Raw genomic sequence first — 21674 nt, 5'->3', positions numbered from 1 at the left:
GGCTGCAGTTCCCCTGACTGATGGAGAGCAGGACAGCCTTGTCCCCAACCCCTAGGGAGATATCAACCCTGGCATTTGCATGTCTAATGAAGGTCTCTTGTGGTGTTGGTGCCTCTCACATATTCACCGTTCATCAGCTGGAGACTGAAGCCTGGAGGATGCACCCTCCACCCCCATCTGAGCACCTTCTCCTGTGGAAAGAGGCTAGTTCCTGACATGCAGGCCTCTCACCCGGAGGGAGTGCCCTGGGGGCAAGGTGCCTCCGACTCCTCCTGGTCTCCCTGCCAGGACACAGGAGGGGCATCTGCCACCTGACCCTCCTGGGGCAGTGCTGCCCCGGCACAGCTGTCACTCCAGCCTCTCCTGAGCCCAGGCGTGCGGCAATCCTGAACGCCCCAGGTTTGGCTGAGGGAAGGTGAGAATGTTGCAGGGGAAATGTTTCCAGCAGAGAAATGGACACAGCGCAGAGGCGGAGGCCACACAGGAAGCAGGTCTGGCTCCTTCCTTTGCACTCCCCCCCCACCACCGCTTCCCCCCTGCCCAGGAGCTCTAGCTAGATCCCACGGGGGAAATAGACTGTTACAAAGTCAGAGAAAGATGCCATTAAAGAAGCATCTCTCGAAGTGGGTTCTGAGGACCTGAGCTGTGTGAGAGAGTACGAAGCACCTGCGGCGGCAGGGGCCCTTCTCTAGCACTCACTATGTGCCTGGCGCTGCTGTGAACGCTTTTTATGTATTAACTTATTTCACCCTCTCAACTACCCCAGGAGACAGCTCCATTTTACAGATGAGGAAACTGAGGACCATGAGTTAAGTGGCCTTTCCAAGGTCCCACCACAGGAGTGAATGGTGAAGCCAGGATTCAAGGTCAGGTACTTTGGCTCCAAAATGCCCTTGCCTGCCAGGAGATGCTGCTTCTGTAACAGGTCGTTATAATAGTGATAACTGTCATTTATGGAAGTTGTGGCTATGTATACCACGCACTAGTGTAAGCACTTTACATGTATTAATTCATGCCAAATGTGGGAAAACAGACATTCCCTGTCCCTCCCTTGGAGATGCACAATGGGCTTTAATGTGGTAAAGGCTCCCAGAAGTAGTAAAGCGGTAAAGAAATCTGTTAACCTTTGTTCTCCCCCGTTTTCTGAGCTGAAGACAGACTCTTTTTGTGTAACATCTTAATAGCCTCAGACCCAGGGGTACGTGGGAGGTCATTTGGGAAGCACTGCATTAGATCTGAAGGGTCTACACAAGGGCCATCACTCCAGGGGGGCGTCTTTTGGGGGGTATGCCTTTCCTGGTGTCACTCCTTACACAAGAGAGGCCTGGATTTGTCCCCAGGCCTGAGAGTGCAGGACTCTGGTCTGAAGCTCCAGCTGCCAGGAAGGGCTTTCTCAACACAGGGTCAGCTCCCTCTTTTACAGCCCCATCCAATCTGAGCCTCACATGTGTTCCACCATGAAGGTCCCCTGGCTGCCCCTGGCCTGCTGAGGGCAGGGACTGGCCTGCCAGGTCAGCTGGGCCCAGTGCCTACCAAAGCACCATTCCAGACAGTCGCTACACAATAAACCTCAAGGGGCAGCTGCTTGCTTGCAGGCATACGACCAGGGCCTGGAGTGGTTAGTGAGCCTTGGGGGGACGGGAAGGGGGCCAGTGCTGGCCTGTGCAAAGAGGGGAGGTGGTGGTCAAGGAACCCTCAGTCCTCAGAGCCCTGTGAGCGTCTCCCCATGGGCAGCCCTGCCCTTGGCGGCCTGGAGTCCTCCTGGGTGGGCAGGGCTCAGAGGGCCCAGCGGGAGAGCCAGGACCAGAGGGCAAGGAGGCTGGCTCTCCCCAGGAAGAGCACACCTGAGCTTCCACGAAGAGAGCTCTAAAAGGCTCCTGACAAAGTTTGGGTTTTCATCTTTTTGGATAAATAAATCCATTTTTAATAAAACCCTGAGCTTTTAATACAAGTGCAGCCACAAAGACTGGAAATGTTATGAGAAGGAATTAACAGGGAGGAACAGGGGCTCTTGGGAACCCACGGCTCTTGTTTCAGAGTCTCAGTGATTATATTTTCAATATACTGAAACTTATTTCCAAAGATGAGAGGATGGAGAAGTGCCCGCCCCGGGCCTGGGCCCCTCTACAGGGGTGCACTCTGCCAGGCTGGCTCTCCAGAGAGGTACCCCAGCTTGGGGTGCATCAGGGCATGGCCGGGAGAGCAGGTAGGTGGGCCCAGAAGGTCTAGAGATGGGGCCCACCTGGCCACAGGGCTTCTTCCCTCCATAGGAACCCATACTGCAAGCAGGAAGCTTCCTGGGTAATGAGGTCCCCTCCTCCCCGCCCAGAGAGGCTAAAGGTGCACAGGCCTGCGTGGCCCCAACTCCTTATTGGGGGAAGATCAGTACAGCAAGGGGGTTAAGGGTGTGACTCTTGTGGTCAGACTGTCTGGATCTGAATCCTTTGCGTGAGTTACTTAACTTGTCACTGCTTGGGTTTCCCCATCTATAAAGTGGGCATTACAACAGTCCCACACCTCAGCAAGTGATACATGTAAAGCACTTGGAACAGCACTGGGTGCACAGAAAATGCTATAAAAGTGACTGTCACTAGTCACTGGAGCCTGGAACTGCCGTGCGCATCTGATGAAAGCTAAGAGGCCTCTTCCCAGACTATGCGTGCATGTGATGTTCCAAACAATTTCAGCAAAATGCAGGCCCCGCAGGACCCCAGGTTAATAATCTCCACCCTGGAGGGAAGGCGTTTTCTGGGAATTCTATAGAGAGAACAGCTAGGGGCTCACAGGGAGAGCTAGCATTAGTTGAGCACCTACTGTGTGCCAAGCCCTGTGCTGGGCCCCTGCATAGGTTCCTTCACTTTCTTCTCACAACTTCTCACAGTGAGGGTACGTGTGGGGAGGCTGCGGCTCAAGGGTTCAGGGACTGGCTTAAAGTCTCAAGGTGTGGTGAGGGGGTGAGTGAGGGTACCAGGCAGCCCCAGCCTCTGAGGCTTGGGTACCAGTAGGGAAGTCGGGGCAGAGTCGAGAGGAGCTGGGATTGCTTTAGAAGGAACATGACTCTCCCTTCTGTGGCTGCCTCCTTCCAAAGAAGCTGGCCAGGAGAGTGGCTGAAGCTGGAGCCTCAGGGGGCCCGTCTACCTCTTTCTCTGACGGCCCAGCACCACCCCCCTCTCCCATTTCCATGACAGGATTAAGGACTTGAAAGGATGACATGCAGTTTGCTTCGGGAGTGGGAGGTGCCCTTGGGGGGAGGCAGCCGATGGGGGCCGGAAGAGACTTCCGACAGGAGCTGCCACAGCAGATTCTGAGGCAGAAAATCCTATTTCTCAGTCCTTAATTCCAGTCAAAGGGCTGATAGGCATCGGCTGGCAGTAATTTGTGCAGTTTATCCGCTCTTTTCACCTTCTATCGGTCCTTCACTGACGGGCAGGCCGACATGCTGTTGCTCGAGTGAGGAAATTAAAATTTGATGCAATAATCCCAAATAAGAAGGATTTTATTAGGTAATATATACACTTTAGATGAGGCATGCTGACTTGATACACTGATAGAGGGAGGCGTACACGCTGGGAGCTGCAGATAAAAAGGGGGAGTGAGGGAGAGTGGGCGACGGTCCGGATGGAGGCCCCGGGCCAGCAGAGGCAGGGCTGGGGATGGGGGATTCCTGGGTCCCCCGGCCTGGGGGACTGATCAGGCCATGGTGCTCCTCTGCCCTGGCCTGGCCGGAAAGTGCTGCGTTAAATCAGGGCTCCACACTGTAAAGGGACATGGAGGGCCCGGATCAAGGCACAGAAACGGATTAGAAGCCTGGAAAAATCAGGCTTAGGGTGTATGGGAAGCTGTGCAAGGGACACGGTAAACTTTCAAGTCTGGAGGCAGGGAGGAAGGCCAGAGGTGTGTGGTCACGGAGGTGATTCTGTGGGCGCTGGGAGAGTCCGAATCTCCCAACCTACTTCCTTGTCTGGCTTGCCCAAGCCTGGTCATGACCCAAGAGGCGGGACTCAGACCTGCTCCCTGGGAGCCCCCCAGACATTGGCTTTAGTGGCCTTGCGGGGCCAAATGGACAACCCTGGCAAGGCAAAGAGATATCAAGGCCCCTTATCCTGAGAAAGAACCATATCAGATGCCAAGAAACTGAGCATAAGCAGGGCAGGAGCCAAGGGGAGCAAGGGCTCCGTTTGCCTGTTCTGAGGAGTCATCCTAGCAGGGGCCCGTGGAATCATCCGGAAAGTGTGGCTTAGCACAGGGCCCTGCACACAGCAGGGGCTTAATAAACATCTAGAGGATGAGTAAAAGAATGAAAAATAGAATGGATGGCTGGACGAACTCAGAAATCTGCAGATCTGAAAGGAACACCTGTAGTAATAGCTTGATTTAGCATTACTCTGCTACGACACAGGGATGCCAGGAAAAACAAGACAAACGGAAGGTCTCGGAGGAGACTCACACCAACACCCCTCTTGCCGACCACCGAGACTCTGAAATGAGGCTGAAGCTGGGACCCCCCAGCCCAATCCAAACACATGACCGCCGTGTTCTAACATCTGCTAATGCCGGCACTGCTGGGTGCTTCAATCTCTAAAACCCCCAGGCTAGGGAGGCACTATTGAGACAGCTGTAGCCCCAGTTCCCCGAGGAGGAAGAGGTCTGGAAGTCGTGTGATTTGGCCAAGCAAGTGCGTGGTAGTACAGCGACCTGCTCCGAGACCCCTGGCTGCCCAGCCACCATCATGTCCTCACTTCAATCGACAAGCTGGCTTTGCCCGTATTGCCTGCATTCAGCCCTGAGCACGATGCCCTGGGAGGCCTGTGGGAGGTTCGAGACCAGGTCCCAAAGACTCAGCCACCTTGGTGACCAGGAGCCCCAAAGTAACCCACTTACACATCGGTGAACGTTACGGGTGTGGCTACAATTCAGTGGGAAGTCATGCAGCATAAGGAGGGTGAACTCCAGCAGAGTAGAGGGGGGAGGGATGTCTATGCCTGGGCCAGTGAGGAGGAAGCCAGGAAAAAAATCCCAAGAAAGGTCGTCAGTGAGCTGGGAACCAACAGATGGGTGGACTTGGGGTTGGTGACCAGAGCAGGCACGAAGGGTGGTGAGGATGACAGGATAGTGAGAGGGCTGGTCTGACCAGGGCATTTGTTTGTTCGTTCGTTCATCCATTCATTCATTCACTCATTCCAAAAACACTTCCTGAGCACCCATGGTGCGCTATGCCCACAGCAGACCCCATTCTTGCCGCACTGCTCTCGCGCTGCAGCAAAGCAGCCGAGGGTGAGTGAGCCATGCAGGAGCACTGAGCGCTAAGAAGGGATGGCCAGGGGCCGGGGGCAGATGGAAGAGCCCACCTCGTCTGAAAGATCAGGGATGAGAATATGTGCGCTTGTTAGCAAAGAGGTTTGGGGGGAGGCAACCTACAGTCTTGAAAGCCCAAGCTCCTGCAGTCCATGGACCACCAAGAAAGAGCCGGCTGGGGTGGGGACATTCAGATGTCTCCCTCTGCCCTCGAAGCAGCTTTAGACACCTGCAACAGGAGGCCATCGTGTTCGTCAGACCCTCCAGCCCACAAGCGGCCCCAAGAAGTGGCTACCCCCTCATACCTGGAGCCTGCAGTATGGTGCTTGGAGGAGGCCAATGGTCGGGACAGACCACGGTCCCAAACTTGGGGGGCAGGCTTCCTGGTCCGTGGTGGTCCAGGAGCATGGCCTGCACTCCGGTCAGGGGAGCCTGCCTCTCCCTTGTACCCAACTCTGCGAGCCTGTGCAGACATGCAGGTGGGGCCCTGAACAGCCACGCATTCAGGTGTGTGCCCCCCTTTGCTCTCAAAGCTGTGTCTTTCCTCTAAGCACATTTAGTTCCCTCAGAAGGAGGGGCACAGTCTTCTTTCCACAGAGCTGCTCCCCAAGCTGTATGTCCAGGGGTTGTGTTTGCCCAGAGGAGCCACCTTTTTCCAATTCATCAGCCCACAGCGGGTGTTCTATTCTAGTCTGTACAAAAGCCTGGCCCACAGTTGAGCAAAGTTGCCCACCCACAGCCCCTGCCCAGGGGCAGCGGCATGCTTTGTCTCTAAGACCCCCAGTCACAGCTGACAACCGTGGTGGAAACATGGCCCACGGGCAGCCAATCTACAGGCTGGCTGGCGACCTCTGACCTTGTGACATGGCACAAAATCACACCGTGGCCAGGCTTCCCTGGTGGCGCAGTGGTTAAGAATCCACCTGCCAATGCAGGGGACATGGGTTCGAGCCCTGGTCCGGGAAGATCCCATATGCCGCAGGGCAACTAAGCCCGTGCACCACAACTACTGAGTCTGCGCATCACAACTACTGAAGCCCGCGCGCCTAGAGCCCATGCTCCACAACAAGAGAAACCACCGCAATGAGAAGCACGCGCACCACAACAAAGAGTAGCCCCCGCTCGCCGCAACTACAGAAAGCTCGCGTGCAGCAACGAAGACCCAACGCAGCCAAAAATAAATAAAAGAAAAAAAAAATCAGACCACGGCCAATCAGGTGCCTCTCTTGAACACGTGGCCTTGAGAAACCCAAAGTCTGGGCAGTTAGAAGGGGCACCCGAAGCCGACTCTTCTCAGGGAAGAGCCAAGCCTAAGAAGGCCTGCGGGGCGGATGGCAGGTGGCCGCCATCTTGGGCAGTGATGGCTGGCTGAGAGAGGCAGATTGACTGACTGACCCGTGGGGGGCATGACTGAGCCCCACTGATGTTTTGGGGAGACTGGCTGAGTCCAGATTCGCTCTCCAGCCCAGGATGGATTTTCCATGGGCATCCCCGTCATCTCACGTGCATCTTTCTGAACTGCTGCCCGTCACTTGCACTAGCCAGTCTTTGCTCTTTGCCACTCAGAGCCCTCCAGGGATGAAGTGAGAGAACGAGGAGGTGGGGTGTGGTATAAGAGGGAATTGGGTTTTCACTGTGCTGGGACACCCATCACTGCCATGCATAGGGGTTTGGGGGAGTAGGAAATGCCAAGGAGCCCATCCCACCAAACAGGGCCCCCATCCCTACCAGAAGTGCAGAGGGAAGTCTCACAAGGGCCGGGGAGGGTCTTACCGGAGGAGAATGCTCATAGATGTTGGTGCTGTAAGGCAGGTTGATGAAGATGGGGTCCATGTCCTGGATGTCTGTGATGATGATGGCCAAGTTGGCCAGGGTGGACAGAGGCCTGGTCTTGTCTTGGTCCTTAGAGGACAAAGAATACACAGCCTTAGGTTAAGTGATGTTGTGGACATGCGCACACATGGACACACACACATGACACCCACGTGCACAAACATGTGTGCACATATGTACACATGTATTCCCACACTCCCCCAGTGAAGGGCATTAGCACATGGAGCTCAGGAACTCTAAGAACCTTCAGTGATCTCTGACCTGTGCAGGAAAACACAAACAGGGCCCCCAAGGCCCAGTAGAGCCACATCTCTGGCCCCCGGCCCAGCCTAGGCCTGATTGCCCCCGGCATCTGGTGGGCAGGATGACTGGCTTGGGGTAAAGGGATGGTGCTGCCCTTAGCTCCTTCTCTGGATTCAGTCAGGGGCCACTGCCCCCTCCATGCCCACTTCCTGCCCCCTCTCATCCAAGGGCAGCAAGGGAATTGACTAGGATGGGGGTTCCTCAGAAGAAAGGCCCTTTGACCACAGAGGGGGCTACTCTGGAACCTGTATCCCTGCTCTACACGCTGGGTTTACTGGTCAAGCAACTTTTCCTTTAGAACCAGTAGGGGGAGCTCCAGGGCCTGTGACATTTGGGGGACTCTGGGAAGGAATCCTGAGAGGTCATGCATGCAGGCCATGTGGCCAGGCAGGCAATGTTTAAACCCTCCTAGCTGGAAATGTGGTCCTATGAAAGCTCACCAAGAAAGGAAACCCAAAACCCATCTTCTATTACCCTAAACGTGATAAACTGCTTAAATAGCTGCTGCTACTGAATAACAGTAGCCAACAAGAATAGAAACTACATGCTGAATAGATTATATACCAGGCACTGTACTATACACTTCATTTGCTTTTGTAGGTATTATGTGCCCATTATTCAGATTTAACAGAGACTCAGAGAGGTTAAGTAACTTGCCCTGAGTCACACATCTGGTAAGTGTATAGCCAGGACTCAAACTCAGGTCCTTTTGACATAAAAACTTGCTCTGTCTTGATCTGGGGCCCTAATATCAGCCCAGGTTCTAACTTGCTGGGTCACTTCGAATAAGTTCTCTCCCCTTTTGGAGTCTCAACTTCCTCTTCTGTGAGATGAAGGGACTCACTGGAATGACCTCTACGGACTCTAGGCCTTGTAAATTCTCTGGTTTGGGATTTGAGGAGTGACTGTCCTTGGGTTAGATCTCCCTTGGTCTGTCTGGGGTGATGTGAACGATGCAAGGCATTCCCCATGTTACAACAAGCCTAGTGCCTGCTCCTGCCCTCCAGAGACACAGCTGCTGAGCCTTCGCGGAGAAGGAAGGGCTGGTTGTCCTACGAGTCCTCAGGGGCAGCCAGGGAGAGGATGGAGGGGCTTTGGGGATGGGTCGTGGGTGCAGCAAGGGAGGGGAGAGTCTGGAGGCGGGGGGAGCTGGGCCCCTTGGACCACAGGGGAGACAGCCTCCCAGCCTCCAAGATGACGGGGCTCACTGTCCAGGCTTGGGGACCACCCATGGTGAGAGCTCTCAGCTAGGGACTGGAATGACCACTATGCAGATAGGACCAGAGGGTGAAGGCTGGCAGGAAGTCCTTTGACCTCTGGGGCCAGGGATGCCAGTGGTTCTGATTTGCCATTACCAGGCTTCTGTGGGCTGCTGGCTTTGTCCAGCGTGGTACCTGCCCTTCCTGTCCCACACCTGTGGCTGCAGCCCTGCTCCTGCCACGGATGCCCCCATCCAGCCCACCCTGGACTCCATGGCTGGGGAAAGGGGATGGCAGTGGGCACATCTGGCTGAGCAGGCACCTGGCCAGGCTTCCAGCTGTCACTCTGGCACCTACAGCTCTCAGCAGCTTGTTCCCAGGGGAGTCCCAGATTTCCCCACCCGCTACCCACCCAGTAGTGGCTGGTGACCCACACTGCTCCTGCGATGCCACACAGGAGAATCTCCTTGAGGAAATGCCCAGTGGCCAAGGGCACAGCGTCAGCCCTGAGAGGGACTTGTGCATCAGGTGGGGGAGCCATCAAGACCTAAGGGAGTTCTAGGGCCCCTCCTGTTCCACTGCTTCAAGGCCTGATCGCTGGAAGATTAATGGCAATTTAACTGCATTCACCATCCCAGCTTGAGCCTAGGCCTCTTCACAGGCCTGGCCACCCAGATTCATGACTGTGCCCAGCTCTGCTCGCTTCCCCACTGGCCCAAAGCCATTTTTATGGTAGATGGAAAATACCCCACAGGGACAAGTTCATAGTGAGAAAGATAGCAAGCATCTGTGCATTTCTGGGTCCAGGTGTGTGCAAATGGAGAGTGGCGGGAAGAGCACCCTCCCAAGTGGGTGTGCAAGGCACTGCGGAAGGGTACCGGTGGGTCCAAAAAGTGGATTCTGGTCTTGCAAGTCCCCTTGATCCCAGAAGTCAGTTTTACAAATAGCAGCACACACGTCCTCCCAGGCAACTAACACTTAAGCAGGGGAGAAGGAAAGAATGTGGGTGTCATCAGCAGTGAGCTCCCCAGGGGCCGCTGGACCAGGTACAAAGAAAAAGTTTGCATTTCCTGGTGTAGGGGGCCTCTCTGGATCTCGTCCAATCCTGGGGGAACGCCATCTTTCAAACTGGACCCTGGACCCAATCCAGTGTGTCTTCCCCTGGGATCTGGGATCTGTGACCTGCCAAGTGGAGCCCCCAGCGCTACTGGCAACCCCCTTGCAGTGACATGGGGCCAGGTGGTGGATGCTGTGTGTTAGGCTAATGGGTCCTGGAGGGTCAAGAGGGACTCCTGTGATTTGTTTCACTGTTGACCTGAGCTTTGTAAACAGAAATCTAAGAGACAGCAGGCCGGCTCTTGCCCTGCTGCCGGCTGAAGGCTCCAGGAGCAGGGAAGAGGGGCGTGCAGGGGAGGAACCCTACTGAGGGTGTGGCCTGCCTGGCCCCCAGGCCCTTGATAACAGCTGGCAACAGAGTCCAAGCTGCAGTGATGTTCTGGAGACTCCTGACCATGGGGGTAGTGGCCTAGGGGGTCAGACAACCTGGGTTTGGGTTCCTGCTGCCCACTACTTACCAGCTTGTGAGTCTCAACAGTGTCAGCTATGAAATGGGATAGTTATTGCTCTCCCACCTCCCTCTCCTGACTAACTCATCCTGGAATTCCCAGGACTCAGCACGGTGCTTGGTGCAGACGGGTGCTCCCTTCTGTGTAAGAATCAACACTCTAGAGCAGTGGCTACGATGCTTGGACCCTCTGGCTCCTGCATGTTGGGTGGTGTCAGGACACAGCTGGGTTGACACCTCTGTCCTGTGTCCCAGAGAGTGAGAGGACACCCTGCACTAGGAATGCCCCATGGGGTTACCAGTGCAGGCACTGGTGTCCAGAGGCTGAGTGATTGTGGGCAAGTCACTGAATTGCTCCTGTGCCTCGGTTTCCTCATCTGTAAAATGGGTACCTTAATTTTTATGACATAGGGCTGTTGTGAGGTTTAATGGAGACAATCCATTTGAGTGCTCTGCACAGCACCAGGGACATAGCACAAACCCTCAGTAACATCAGCTGTTGTTGATCACCAGCATCACCATTATAAGCCTTGACTGGCCCGGAACGAGGTTGACGTTCTGTGCTCTCTTTGAGGGTGGGAGGAGGCTGACCTCTGGTTGTCTGGGCCCCCGGTGCCGGGACTCACCGTGGCATTGACGGTGAGCTGGTAGGCCTGCGTGATCTCGTAGTCCAGCTCCTGGATCACTGTGACAATGCCACGTGCACTGTCGATGGCAAAGAACTGGGAGGGGGGCTGAAAGGAGTAGAGGACGCTGCCGCCTGCACCTAGGTCGGGGTCCGTGGCGTTCACGATGAAGATGGGCGTCCCCACAGGCGTGTTCTGGGGGTGAAAAAAAGCAAATAAAAGGGTGAGCTGGAGCTTGGAGCAGCTGCCTCCATCAGTGACTATTCCCCCAAAGCCCATTAACCATGTCCCTCCAGCCAACCAGACCTGCGGCTTTATCATTTTTATTTTAAGACGGTTCAGAGGAATTTAAAATGCACTATCTATTTTTTTTTTCATTTTTTTGATGGCCTCCTGGTGGCTGTAACAGCACCAGTTCCAAAGATGATCTGCTCGTCCTGGAGTTCTGGATGAGGGTTTTTTGGTCCCCAAACTCCTGTTTCTTGGCAGTTTTGCTTTCACTGTTAGGTGCCCCTTGGCTGCCCAAGCCTCAGGCACGGGCTGCTCTGGAGGGCAGCCAGGAGTCTGCGTATTGGAGGTTTCAAGGGCAGGGAGCTGGGAGATAAGTGATATGGGGATGTGGCAGAGAGTCTGGGGACTTTGCCTGGCCCACAGAGATTACCTAGTTCACCCAGGGGTGGGGCATCCACCTGCCATGCCTGGGCCATGGCAGCCTGTAACCAGAGAGGCCCACGAAGCCTGCTCAAACATCACTACCTCCTGGGAGTCTTCCATGATTCCCTCTGCTATACACTGTGTATAGACAGACCTCTGCCCCTTTCTGACTTGGGGTTTCTGGTTAAATGTAACTTCTTCATGGAGGCCTTCCAGACCCTTAAGCCGGGTCAGCCCCTACCATGCCCTCAACCCCTGCCACTATTTATATTCAGGGTCCCACAGCACCCTGGAATGGTTCATCACCCACAATTCTTCTGTAATTCCCCGGTCAGTGCCTGTCTCCATCATAGCACATGTGCTCCATGGAAGCCTTAGGGCTATATCTGCCTTGCCCAGCACGGTGCCTGGCACATGGCAGGTGTCCAATAAATACCCTTTATGAAGACATGAACGAATCTCTATGACAGCATTTAGCACATTGTATTCTAAGTATCTGAGTATTTGCATCCTCTGCCCAACTGTCAGCTCTCATCACCGCCACGCCCACCACAATGCCTGGCATGTAAGCCATGCCTGCAAAACTCTGCGTGAATAAATTTATTCCAAACTTAGTGAGCTCTGGACACATCTGAAGACAGGCAACTTAACGAGGCTCTGACCAGAGACAAAAAGGAAGAAACAATCCTTGCTCCCGCTGACTGACTGACTGTTATGTGCCATGTCTGTGCAGTAGACTGCACCTGTCAGCTCTTTAACAAGCAGCTTTCTAGGTGGTTGCTATTATCCCATTTTCGAAAAGGAAGTTGAGGCTCAGAGAGGTTAGGTAACTCACCCAAGTCACACAGCTAGGCAGTGGCAAAGAAGGCCTTGAATTCAGGTGAAGTTAATTCTAAGCCTATGCTCTTAAGCTCTATTCTAAACACTTCTCTAAACCTTGATGGCAGTTCTCTCCCTAACTCTTCTGCACGTTGCTGAGGTCACCTGCCAGCATGGGTGGTACCCCCTAGCCAGGAGTGAGGGATTGGGCTGAAAGTTCGCTGAGGGCAGAGACAACATTCCTAGTCCTCTGTGATCTTTTTACACTGGGACAATGACTGGGTCCCTTCTGACACCTGCAGGGCTCCTTCCAAGGAGGGCATTCATATTACTGCCCCCTCTCCGTGCTGCTGGCCATGACCTGGGCCCTGGGTCACTACCTTGAGAAGCTTCTTTCTTTGGGGACCACTCTCGGGTACACTGTCAGCCCTTCCCCAGGACTATCTGCTGGAGGCAAGGGTGTTCTCTGTAAGGCCCCTAGTCAGTCTGGAAAAGGCCTCCAGAGGACAATGTCATGGAGTTGCCATTGTTTATCTCTGAGTGTGCTGCCCCTCCCCCATGAGGCAAGTGTCAGTCTCAACACACAGGCTCAGATCCTGTCCTTCTCCAACCAGCAGTAAGGACAGGGGCAGATGGGCAAGGCCCCTCTCCTCCATACCATCCATGATGCCCCAGTGCCCCTCGGCATAAGACACGGGCCCTCGTGGTCCTGCGCTTTCTCCCCCTCCACACTTCATTTCCTGGCAGGCATCACATTCTGGCCTTTTGGCTAAGATCACGTGTAGTATCTTTTCTTATCAGTTTACTATTTCCTGGCAGGTAGAGCTATTTGTACTTCTCCAACCCAGCAGGCTCCCTTAACACTTCTGAGTTCCTGAACCTGCTTTGCCTTTGCTAGGTCTGCCCTACCCATCTCAGTGGCTTGGAAAACAGATGCTCTCTTTCCCTCCAAACGAGCATCAAGTATACAAGGGGGCAGACTGGACAAGTGCTAGGATTTCAGGGATGGAAAGACCTCTGTTGGAACCCGAGCCTCACTGTGTGTCTTTGGGCTAGTTACTTAATCTCTCTGATCCTTAGTCCCCTCTCTGTAAATCGAAGTTAATAATATCTCATAGGGTTAATGTGAAGAGTACTCAAGCTCATGAGTGTAAACTTCCCAGCACATAATAAGTGCTTAGAAGACGGCAGTTGTGGTTTTATTGTCTGAATGCCTTCTAGAGGATGGCAGAAAAGAACACCTTCAAGGGTAGGGCAGGGAGGCATAAAGAAACACGATGACAATTAATGATACTGCACTGGGCATTCCCTGTCTGCAATCCCCAGATCTGCCGAGTACCCTGCTCTGCCATGACACCCCCCGCCCCGCCTCTCCCGCCCGGGGCGGCCTCAGTGGACTGCATTCCCAGGCTCCCTTGTGGGCTGGCTTCTGCCAACAGGAGGGGCTGGTATGAGCTCAGAGTTTGGGGAGGAGGCAGGAGGAGAAAGAGTTTGGGGCATCACTTCCCCAATCCCTCTAGCTCCAACCCAGCAGCCCTCATCCCTGGCCCCGGTTTTCAGTGGGCTCCATCCCCTCCACTTGCCCCTCCAGCCCTAGGAGTAGAAAGAGCTTCCCAGCGCTGCTAGTCTCTGGTGCCTCAACATCCCTTAATGTCCCCCTAGCCCTGCGCCCCCTCTGGAAGTTGTCTCTTCACCGAAATGCCTTTATCGGAACTATCCGAGATGAACTGTTTCCTGGGGGATCCTGATGGACACAGGTACTCTGCAAGGACCTACCCCGAGCCACCACGTGCAAAACACCAGAAACTGTACTCCTCGGGCGCCGGGCTCAGCGAAGCCAGCCTCCACCCCAATATGCCACCACGGCGGCACTGGTCTTGAGGAGATCTTTATGAGGTTCTCAGCTAACCTACAGCTCTCTCTCTTCCCCCCTCCCCATCTCTAGGTCCAACATGCACATCACAGGAGTGCCAGCATCAGCCCCAAGTTCCAGAACAAAGCACGCCATCGAAGCCTGTAGCTCCTGCCATGAGAGGGATGGACATGTTCTGATTTCAGAGTGACCAGTCCCCTGTGAGGCAGCTAGACAGCACTTCAGAGTACATGCCACGTGGAGCTAGTGCCCAGAGGAGAGGGACGGCTCCTGAGAGAACATCAGCTCTCTAGCGCCCTGCCTCAGGGAGGAGAGGGTATTTCACCCATCCATACCGAATGGTCCAGGGTGAAGGCTCTGATCAGAGGATTTAAGAGCAAGATCCAAGAAGACAGGAAAAGGGGGAAAATAAGGGATGGTCCTGTGTCCGACCTTCTTGGATTATGTTTCATGCCCTGCAGTGAAAACCTATTCAATTTCTGCATAACTTAGAAATGGTTTTAAATAGGCCTGGCAAAGAGCCAGGAGGGGTGGGGTCTGAGGCAGGGGTGGGAGGGGTGCTTGGAGGCCAAGGAAGCTCCTGGGCATGAAGGCCAGGCCTGACCACACACCCCTCAGGGATGGCTTAAATGTAGAAGCTGGAAGGAACCTTGGAGGTTAGCCAGCCTAGTCTCCCCATTTTATAGATGGGAAAAGTGAGGGGACGCACTTCTATGCTCTCCATTTCACAGGTGGTTAATGGCAGAGCTGTGACTGGAAATTGGGTGCCCTGACTCATATATAAGTGCTTTTCTCACCTCACCCGGAGACACCAACCACTGCCTCCCTGCCCACCCGCCTTCCAAGTAGAGATGCTCTCTATATCCACAGCACTGCTCAAAGGGATGGATCTAGGTGCTCATGTTTGTACCAGGTGACTTCAGACCCAAGCCACATGCGATTGGTCCAGGGGTAACCACCTGACTCAAGCAGGCCAATCAGATGGGGCCTTGGAAATTCAATCAGTTTTCTGTGGGGAACTGAGAAAAAGATTCTTGCTACCTGGTTGGGGTAGAGTGGGCACCATGACAGGCCGGAAGTCACCCAGAAGCCACAGTTACAGGGTGGCAGAGGAAGCCCATCTGCAGTGAGAATGGAGCACGGTGAAGCAGAAAAGCGGAGACAAGGGTCTCTGAGGGCCTCCCTGGCCCCGGCCTTCACAGGCCCTGTCTGGCCCTCCCTTCCTGTCTCTGGCTGTGGGGCTGAGACACAGCCCATGCGGTCCTTCCTGTGGGTACCACTTGCTCACTCTGCCCTGCGTGGGTCTTGGCTCCTTGCCCCACTGGCACCCCCAGAACACATCCAGCCACGGGCAATTCCTCCTCACCCCACAGCTCTGCCGCAGGCTCACCCTGCCCCTCGCCTGCTGGGATTTGGCCCCTTTAACGCCCACAGCTGGGCCACAGAAAGCAAAGCTCATGGCCAGTGCTCCTGACTGTTGAGGGCACAGGAGGTAATATGGGGAGAAGAAAGCGGCCTGGGTGAACGAATGCTGGCTCCCTCTTCTTTTTAAGTGTCCCCAGACTCTCCTTTTAACATGCAAATCCGTCCAGGTCATTGAAATGATCAGCGTGCATGTGGGGTGGCAGGGGTGTGGGCAGGTGAGAGCTTGATCGTGGGCTTGACACAATCAGCCAGGACAGGCCTGGAGGAGGATGCCCCAGAGAGCCAGTTTCTGCCTGCCTGGAGACAGGAGACCAGGGAGAAGGCGCCCCTACCCCCTACGGTGTCCAGCCTTGGAGTTCAGGGTCTACAGAACCATAGCCAGGTGGGCCTGGGCTGTGCAGCCAGGGCCAAAAGGCCCATTTCGGCGGGGGTGGGGGAGCAGCCCCATTCTAGGGCAACTCTGGCTCCACCTTTTTGCTGGAAAGGAGCAGCTGGTCTTGGGAGGAAAGGCCCCATGGGGCGTGATTACTCCTGTTCCTAAAACAGGCCTCTTAGCCCACTTCTCTGTCCCAACTCTGCTTCCAGAGCCCCTTCTTCCACTGCATCCCCTGTCCAGCCCCATCCTCTCCCTCACAGCTTCTGGGCCATTTCAAGGGAAATCTCCCCAGATGCATGACCCATGCTGCCTGGGGTCCGGGGAGTGTGTTTAGGCGTCATCCCCTGCAAACCCCTTGCCCCTGCTAGGCTGTCCCTCTCAGCAAGGGGCCCACTCCACGCAGGTCGCAGACAGGGTGGGCCCCTGCCTCTTCCAGCTCCCATTTAAGCTCCACATCACTTCTGATGGACCTGCTGTAAATGGGCCACCCTGCGCAATTCAGAGACAAATAAATCTTTTTGCTGCTCTTGGGGTGACAAGGGAATAGACTCTGGCAAAGTTCTACCGTGCAAGAGATCTTGTTCGTTAATAATAATGATAAATAGCTCACTTCTCACACGCAGTGTGAGTCACATTACACTCTGGGCTTCTACAGAGGTGGCTCAGGGTGCTCACTAGAACAGGTGGGGGGCGCACGGGCAGCGAAGGAGGAAGAGGGCCAGACAGAGAGGCAGAGCGCAGGACAGGGGAAACAGAGATGGAGAGAGTGTAAAGCAAGGGGAAAGGAGCCGAGGCGAAAGGTGGCGGGAAGACCACAGGGGGACAAACAAAAATAGGATGGGGTGATGAAAGGGGCTGAACTGGGGGCCCAAGGGAAATGGGCATGGGAGGGAGAGAGTTTGTGAGAGAAGAAAGAGGGAAGAAAGTTGGGGAGAAAGGAGAGGAAAACTCAGAGCAAAAGACACATTACGGAGGAAAAGTTGTGAACAAAGGAAAAGAAGTATAAAAATTCAAAGCAGCAAGAGAAAGGAAGATGGGAAAAAGAAAAAAGCACGCCATACTCTCTCATCTTCGCAGTGCACCCTCCTTCCCCGCCCGTTAGATTTATTCTCAACCCTGGACCAAACCTCGGAACAAGCCCGACCGTTTCCACCATAGGTGCCACCTCTAAAGGCATTATTAATATTTATGGAATGCTTGCTAGATGCTGCCACAGTCTTTAATATCTTATTATAAAGCCTGTTATAAAATGCATTAGTAATAAATTCCTGACAGATGGAGTTTCAACAAGGTGCGGGCGCCTCGGTGGCTCTGAGCTGGGAACAGACCCTCCTGGGCCAAGCTTGTGGCTCAGAGGCTGGGCTGCTGGTCCCTGAGTCAGGGCGGGGCAGGGATTCAACTCTTCATCCATCAGCATTTTTACAAATTGTATCTCATTACCTCCTTTTCCCTGATAGGGGAAATGGAAGCTCAGAGAAATGAAGCAACTTGTCCAAAGTCACACAGCTTGTAAGTGGTGGGAGCAGGATTCAAAATCAGGTCACCTCTGTGTCTCCAGACCTTGGGGACCCTGGAGATGAGGGTGGAAAGTGAGCTCAGGGCCCCTGCTCAAGCGGAACTTGTTCATTTCCTCTGTGGAAGGGCTGGGGATGACAAGGGACCCAAAGATGGGAGATCCAGTTTGGCGGGATTAGAGAAGAGAGGGTTGGTGGGGAGCTTTAGCCCAAAGAGAATTTCAGAAGAAAGAAGGTGTCTCAAAATTTGCACACTTTCACTGGGGATAAGGAAATGGGCTCCCACTGTGACAAGAAGAATTAAAGTCATAAGTAGAGACCTTTCTGATGGGGGTGGGCAGGGTGGGGTGGTACCAGGGCAAAGTGGAGGCACCTGTGCCTTGGTTTCCCCTGAATGCCAAAGAGGTGCTTTTTCACTTGTGACTCTGGAGCCAGGGGCCTCCTGGGGTGCTTGGGGAGGGTATGAAGTTTGGGAGGCTTTGTGGCAGTCCAGCTTATGGGGGAGGGGAAATGGGGTCTATGAGAGATGTGGGCTGTATTTCTTTCTCAAACAGGCAAGAAGGCATGTGTGGGCACCAGCTGAGAGCAGGGTCCAAGGAGAGAAATGGTGCAGGGAAGAGAACCAGGAGAGGCAGGTGCCCACCAGGCCTCCGTGGATATCTCAGGTGGCCCCATTCTGGTCGGGAGAGGGCACACGGTGTGTGCACACACCCACACATGTACACCGTGCTCCAGCACCTCTCTCTGCAGAGGAGTCTAGAAGAGATCATTTTACAACATCTCTTCTGTCGACCAGTGTCTGTTCTCCCTTGGGTGATGTGCACTGGACTCTAAAAGGTGTTGGGTCTGCTCTGAGTGCCAGGCAGACTGTCAGGTGGAGGTGCCAGCTCTGTGGGCAGGAGGAGCCCCAAAGGGCTGGGCCCCAAGTCCCACACACTCTCACATGGCTCGAGCACTTTCCCTGGGCTGCGCTGGCCTTCTCAGCTGTTCTACATCTCCATGGAACCAGTTCAGTGCTCTCCGGTCTCTGAGGCCCTGCTCCTTCTCAGCCTCTGGCTGTGTACCGCCTGTTCTGAATCCCAGGAAGACTTCCATCAAAGTGCTTACCTAACGCCCATCCTGACTTCCCAAGTTCTGCCAGTCTCTTCACCTGCTGGAGTGATCTTGGACGTGCCCTTCTCTCTTGACTCCCACTCCTCATCAATCACCAGGGCCTGTCAGTTCTTCCTTCAACATTCCTCAAATCCTTCCCCTTCTCTTTGTGATTTACCTTGGCCACCTCTGAAGTCCTAGCCATGTCACTTGCACATAGAAGGCATTCAATAAATGTTTTAACAGAATCGGGACTTCCTGTTAAACATGGCAGATTGAACACATCCATTGATTTCTGTTTTTGTCCCAACCCCCTCACCAAAATGACAATATGGAAATTAAAAATGCATAAACTCATAAGGGCAAAAAGAATAGGAGAGGAGGTGACAACAGATGAGAGATGCCAACAGAATCCTGGAAATAGATGGAACTGGAAACTGCCTTAGGAGAGATGGGAAAGCCGAAACTTAGGCCAGCATCTCAGAATCTTGGAAAAGCTCAGGAACTGGAGACTCAAGATGATGCTCAAAACAGGAAGACTGGCTGCAAATCTTTAAGAAGAGTGGTAAGACTCCCAGATGCCTTCCCCAACTCTTGCAGAAGATAAGAGGTTTGCTTTCTGGAGGGGCTGAGTTAGTTGGGCTCTGGTCTCAGACTGGGAGCTGGACGAGGCAGCTGAAAACAGGGAGGTTAAATGAAAAGCTGCATCTCCCCTCCACTCCCATCTCCAATCAGGTCTCTTTAGCCATTTAGCCTCCTGAAGACTGACAGCCAGGCAGGAGATAGGGAAAGTTGACCCAAGAGAAAACACAAATATTAACATGTTGGAATTCCCGCAAAAAAAATCCAGGTCCTCACCTAATCATCCCATGGTGAAGCCCACTGGTTAATAAGCAGCACCCCTCCCTACCCTGTCCTAATACACACAGCAAGCTTCCAGGCAGGTAAATGTGAACTCACTCTTAAATATGAACAGACAACTAAAGGTCAAGTAAACATTTGAGAAGAGCCTATAATGTGAAAGGCAGAGAAGAAAGGAGTAAAAAGGAGTAACAACAATAAGTATCTTTAGCAAGCTTAGACAGACAACACAAGACAGCATCTTTGAAATAATCTTTCAAGAGGAAGAAAGAGCTAGTAGAAAGTAAAAAGTCAACAGAAAAGTTGGAAGATAAAGAACTTTCTCTAGAAGTAGGACAAAACTCAAAGGGATGGAAAATGGGGGAGAAGAAAATTAGTGTAGTTCAGAAAATTCAACACCTAATTAATAGGGGTTCCAGAGAGAGGAAACAGAGCAAAAGAAGGGGAGGAAATTATCCAAGAAGTAACATAAGAAAACTCCCAGATCTGAAGGACATGCTTCCAAATGGAAGGAGACCATACTATGTGTTCAGAAGACAGCTCCACACTGAAGCATAAAATGATGAAGTTTCAAAACACTGAGTATTAAAAAAAATCCTAGAAACTTTCAGAGAGAAAACAAAAGGCCACACTCAAAGGACCAAGAATCAAAATGGCATCAAAGTTCTTAACAGCCAGAACACAAAGGAAAAATGACTTCACATTATGAAGAAGACTATTTTCATTCTAGTGTTCTATACCCAGCCAAACTATCAACAAATATGACTGTAAAATAAACACATTTTTCAAAGTAAAAAAAAAAAATTCCATGAATTCTTTTTCAGGAAATTACTCAAGGGTGTACTCCACCAAAATGAGGGCATAAACCAAGATGGAGGATAATAGGGAACCCATGTACCGGGACCTAATATATTAGATATTCTTAGGGTGAATGCCTTCTCCTCCCCCAGGCCTAACCTACATCAGGTATCTTTAGCCATTCAGCCTCCAGAATAGCAAGCAAGCCAGAGCACAGTCAGTCCAGATTGAAGCAGGAGGATGAATGCTCCAGGGAGAATGTTGCCAAGAAAAATACAAACTGAATTAAAAAATCAATATTCTTTTAATACATTGAGAAGAGGTATTCAATTATGTCAGAATATTTAGGGATGAAAAAAATGATAGGTTCATAGAACACTAAGCAAGCAAACAAAAAGAGGTAATTATTAATTCTAGAGAAAACAAAAGAGGAAATATAATTACAGAGGAAATATAATGACAGTACTGTACACTATGTGGCTCTGCTGTGAATAATATTTATGTAATTATAATGCTGTATACACTAAATGCTGTTTGAGCTAAAAGGAGGGATATAATTATGTTGGGAGGATGGGTGGAGCATATTAAGAGTGGTGTGTGTATGTGTGTGCGTAGCAAAGATGAGGTAGAGGGTGGTGCAAAAGTGCAATTCTCATCCTTCACAGCTGAAAGTCGATAGATAATGTCTAAAACTGAAAAAATTATAAGCATGCAATTTGGAAATAAGAAGGTAACTATCAGAAATTGAACGAGGTTATCTCAGGATGGGAATCAGGAATGGGAAAGGATGAGGCAGGGCACTGCTATTTTTATTATAAGCCTAGCTTTACCATTTGACTTTTAAGCTCATGCATATATGGCTGATAAAATTAATATAAAAATTGAAAAAAATCTCCCTATGGCTGAACCACTGCAGTGGCCTCCCCTCTTTCGGCCCTGCTCCTGTAACTAATCCTGGAAAGTCACTGCCCTAAAGCACTGACCACCCCCACCCCCACCATCTCATTTTCCTCCTCAAACGCTATCACCAGCTCCTCTTTTCTGTCCAAGGCAAGCTCCTCCTGGGCCTTGAACGTCACCCCAGTCTGATCAAAGCTTCCCTTTCCAAACTCATCTTTCATTTTTGCCCCATTGAGACCCTCTGCTTTAGTCAGACTGGTCTACACAGCAGCCCCCAGAGCGCTGGTCTACCTTTGCTCGAGGAACCTGTGCCCTCTCCACAGGCATTCCTGCTGATAGCTCCCCTAGAGAGCAGATGTCACCACCCAGCACAGGGAACCGATGCTCCCTCCCTTCCCGGAAGAGGCCTGGCTGCCTGGGCTTTCTAGGCACACGTGCCCAGGCTCAGGTTGAGACACCCTCTCCTGCCCACACTCCCAGGCTCTGCTTTACACAGGTGCTGGGCGTGCAGGACTAGGAGAAGCCTCATCAGAGGGACATCT

The 21674-nt window shown here is 52.8% G+C and overlaps 1 protein-coding gene across 2 annotated transcripts in view; it reads right to left on the bottom strand.

Annotated features, from left to right (window-relative positions):
* Nucleotides 1-21674, bottom strand: part of CDH23 (cadherin related 23) — a gene marked incomplete at its 5' end in the record, with an annotated part of 434991 nt that overhangs the window by 266482 nt on the left and 146835 nt on the right. For both annotated transcript variants that reach the window (XM_082407240.1, XM_082407239.1), the window contains 2 exons: nt 7069-7197; nt 10821-11015. In XM_082407240.1, the coding sequence (XP_082263366.1) occupies nt 7069-7197; nt 10821-11015 (324 nt within the window). The remainder of the gene's footprint in view (nt 1-7068; nt 7198-10820; nt 11016-21674) is intronic.

The sequence above is a fragment of the Balaenoptera borealis genome (genome assembly GCF_965194805.1).
Source record: "Balaenoptera borealis genome assembly, chromosome: 10".
NCBI classification, from domain to species: Eukaryota; Metazoa; Chordata; class Mammalia; order Artiodactyla; family Balaenopteridae; genus Balaenoptera; species Balaenoptera borealis.
The sequence above is the reverse complement of the archived record's forward strand: the minus strand, read 5'-3'. Positions and strand labels throughout refer to the sequence as shown.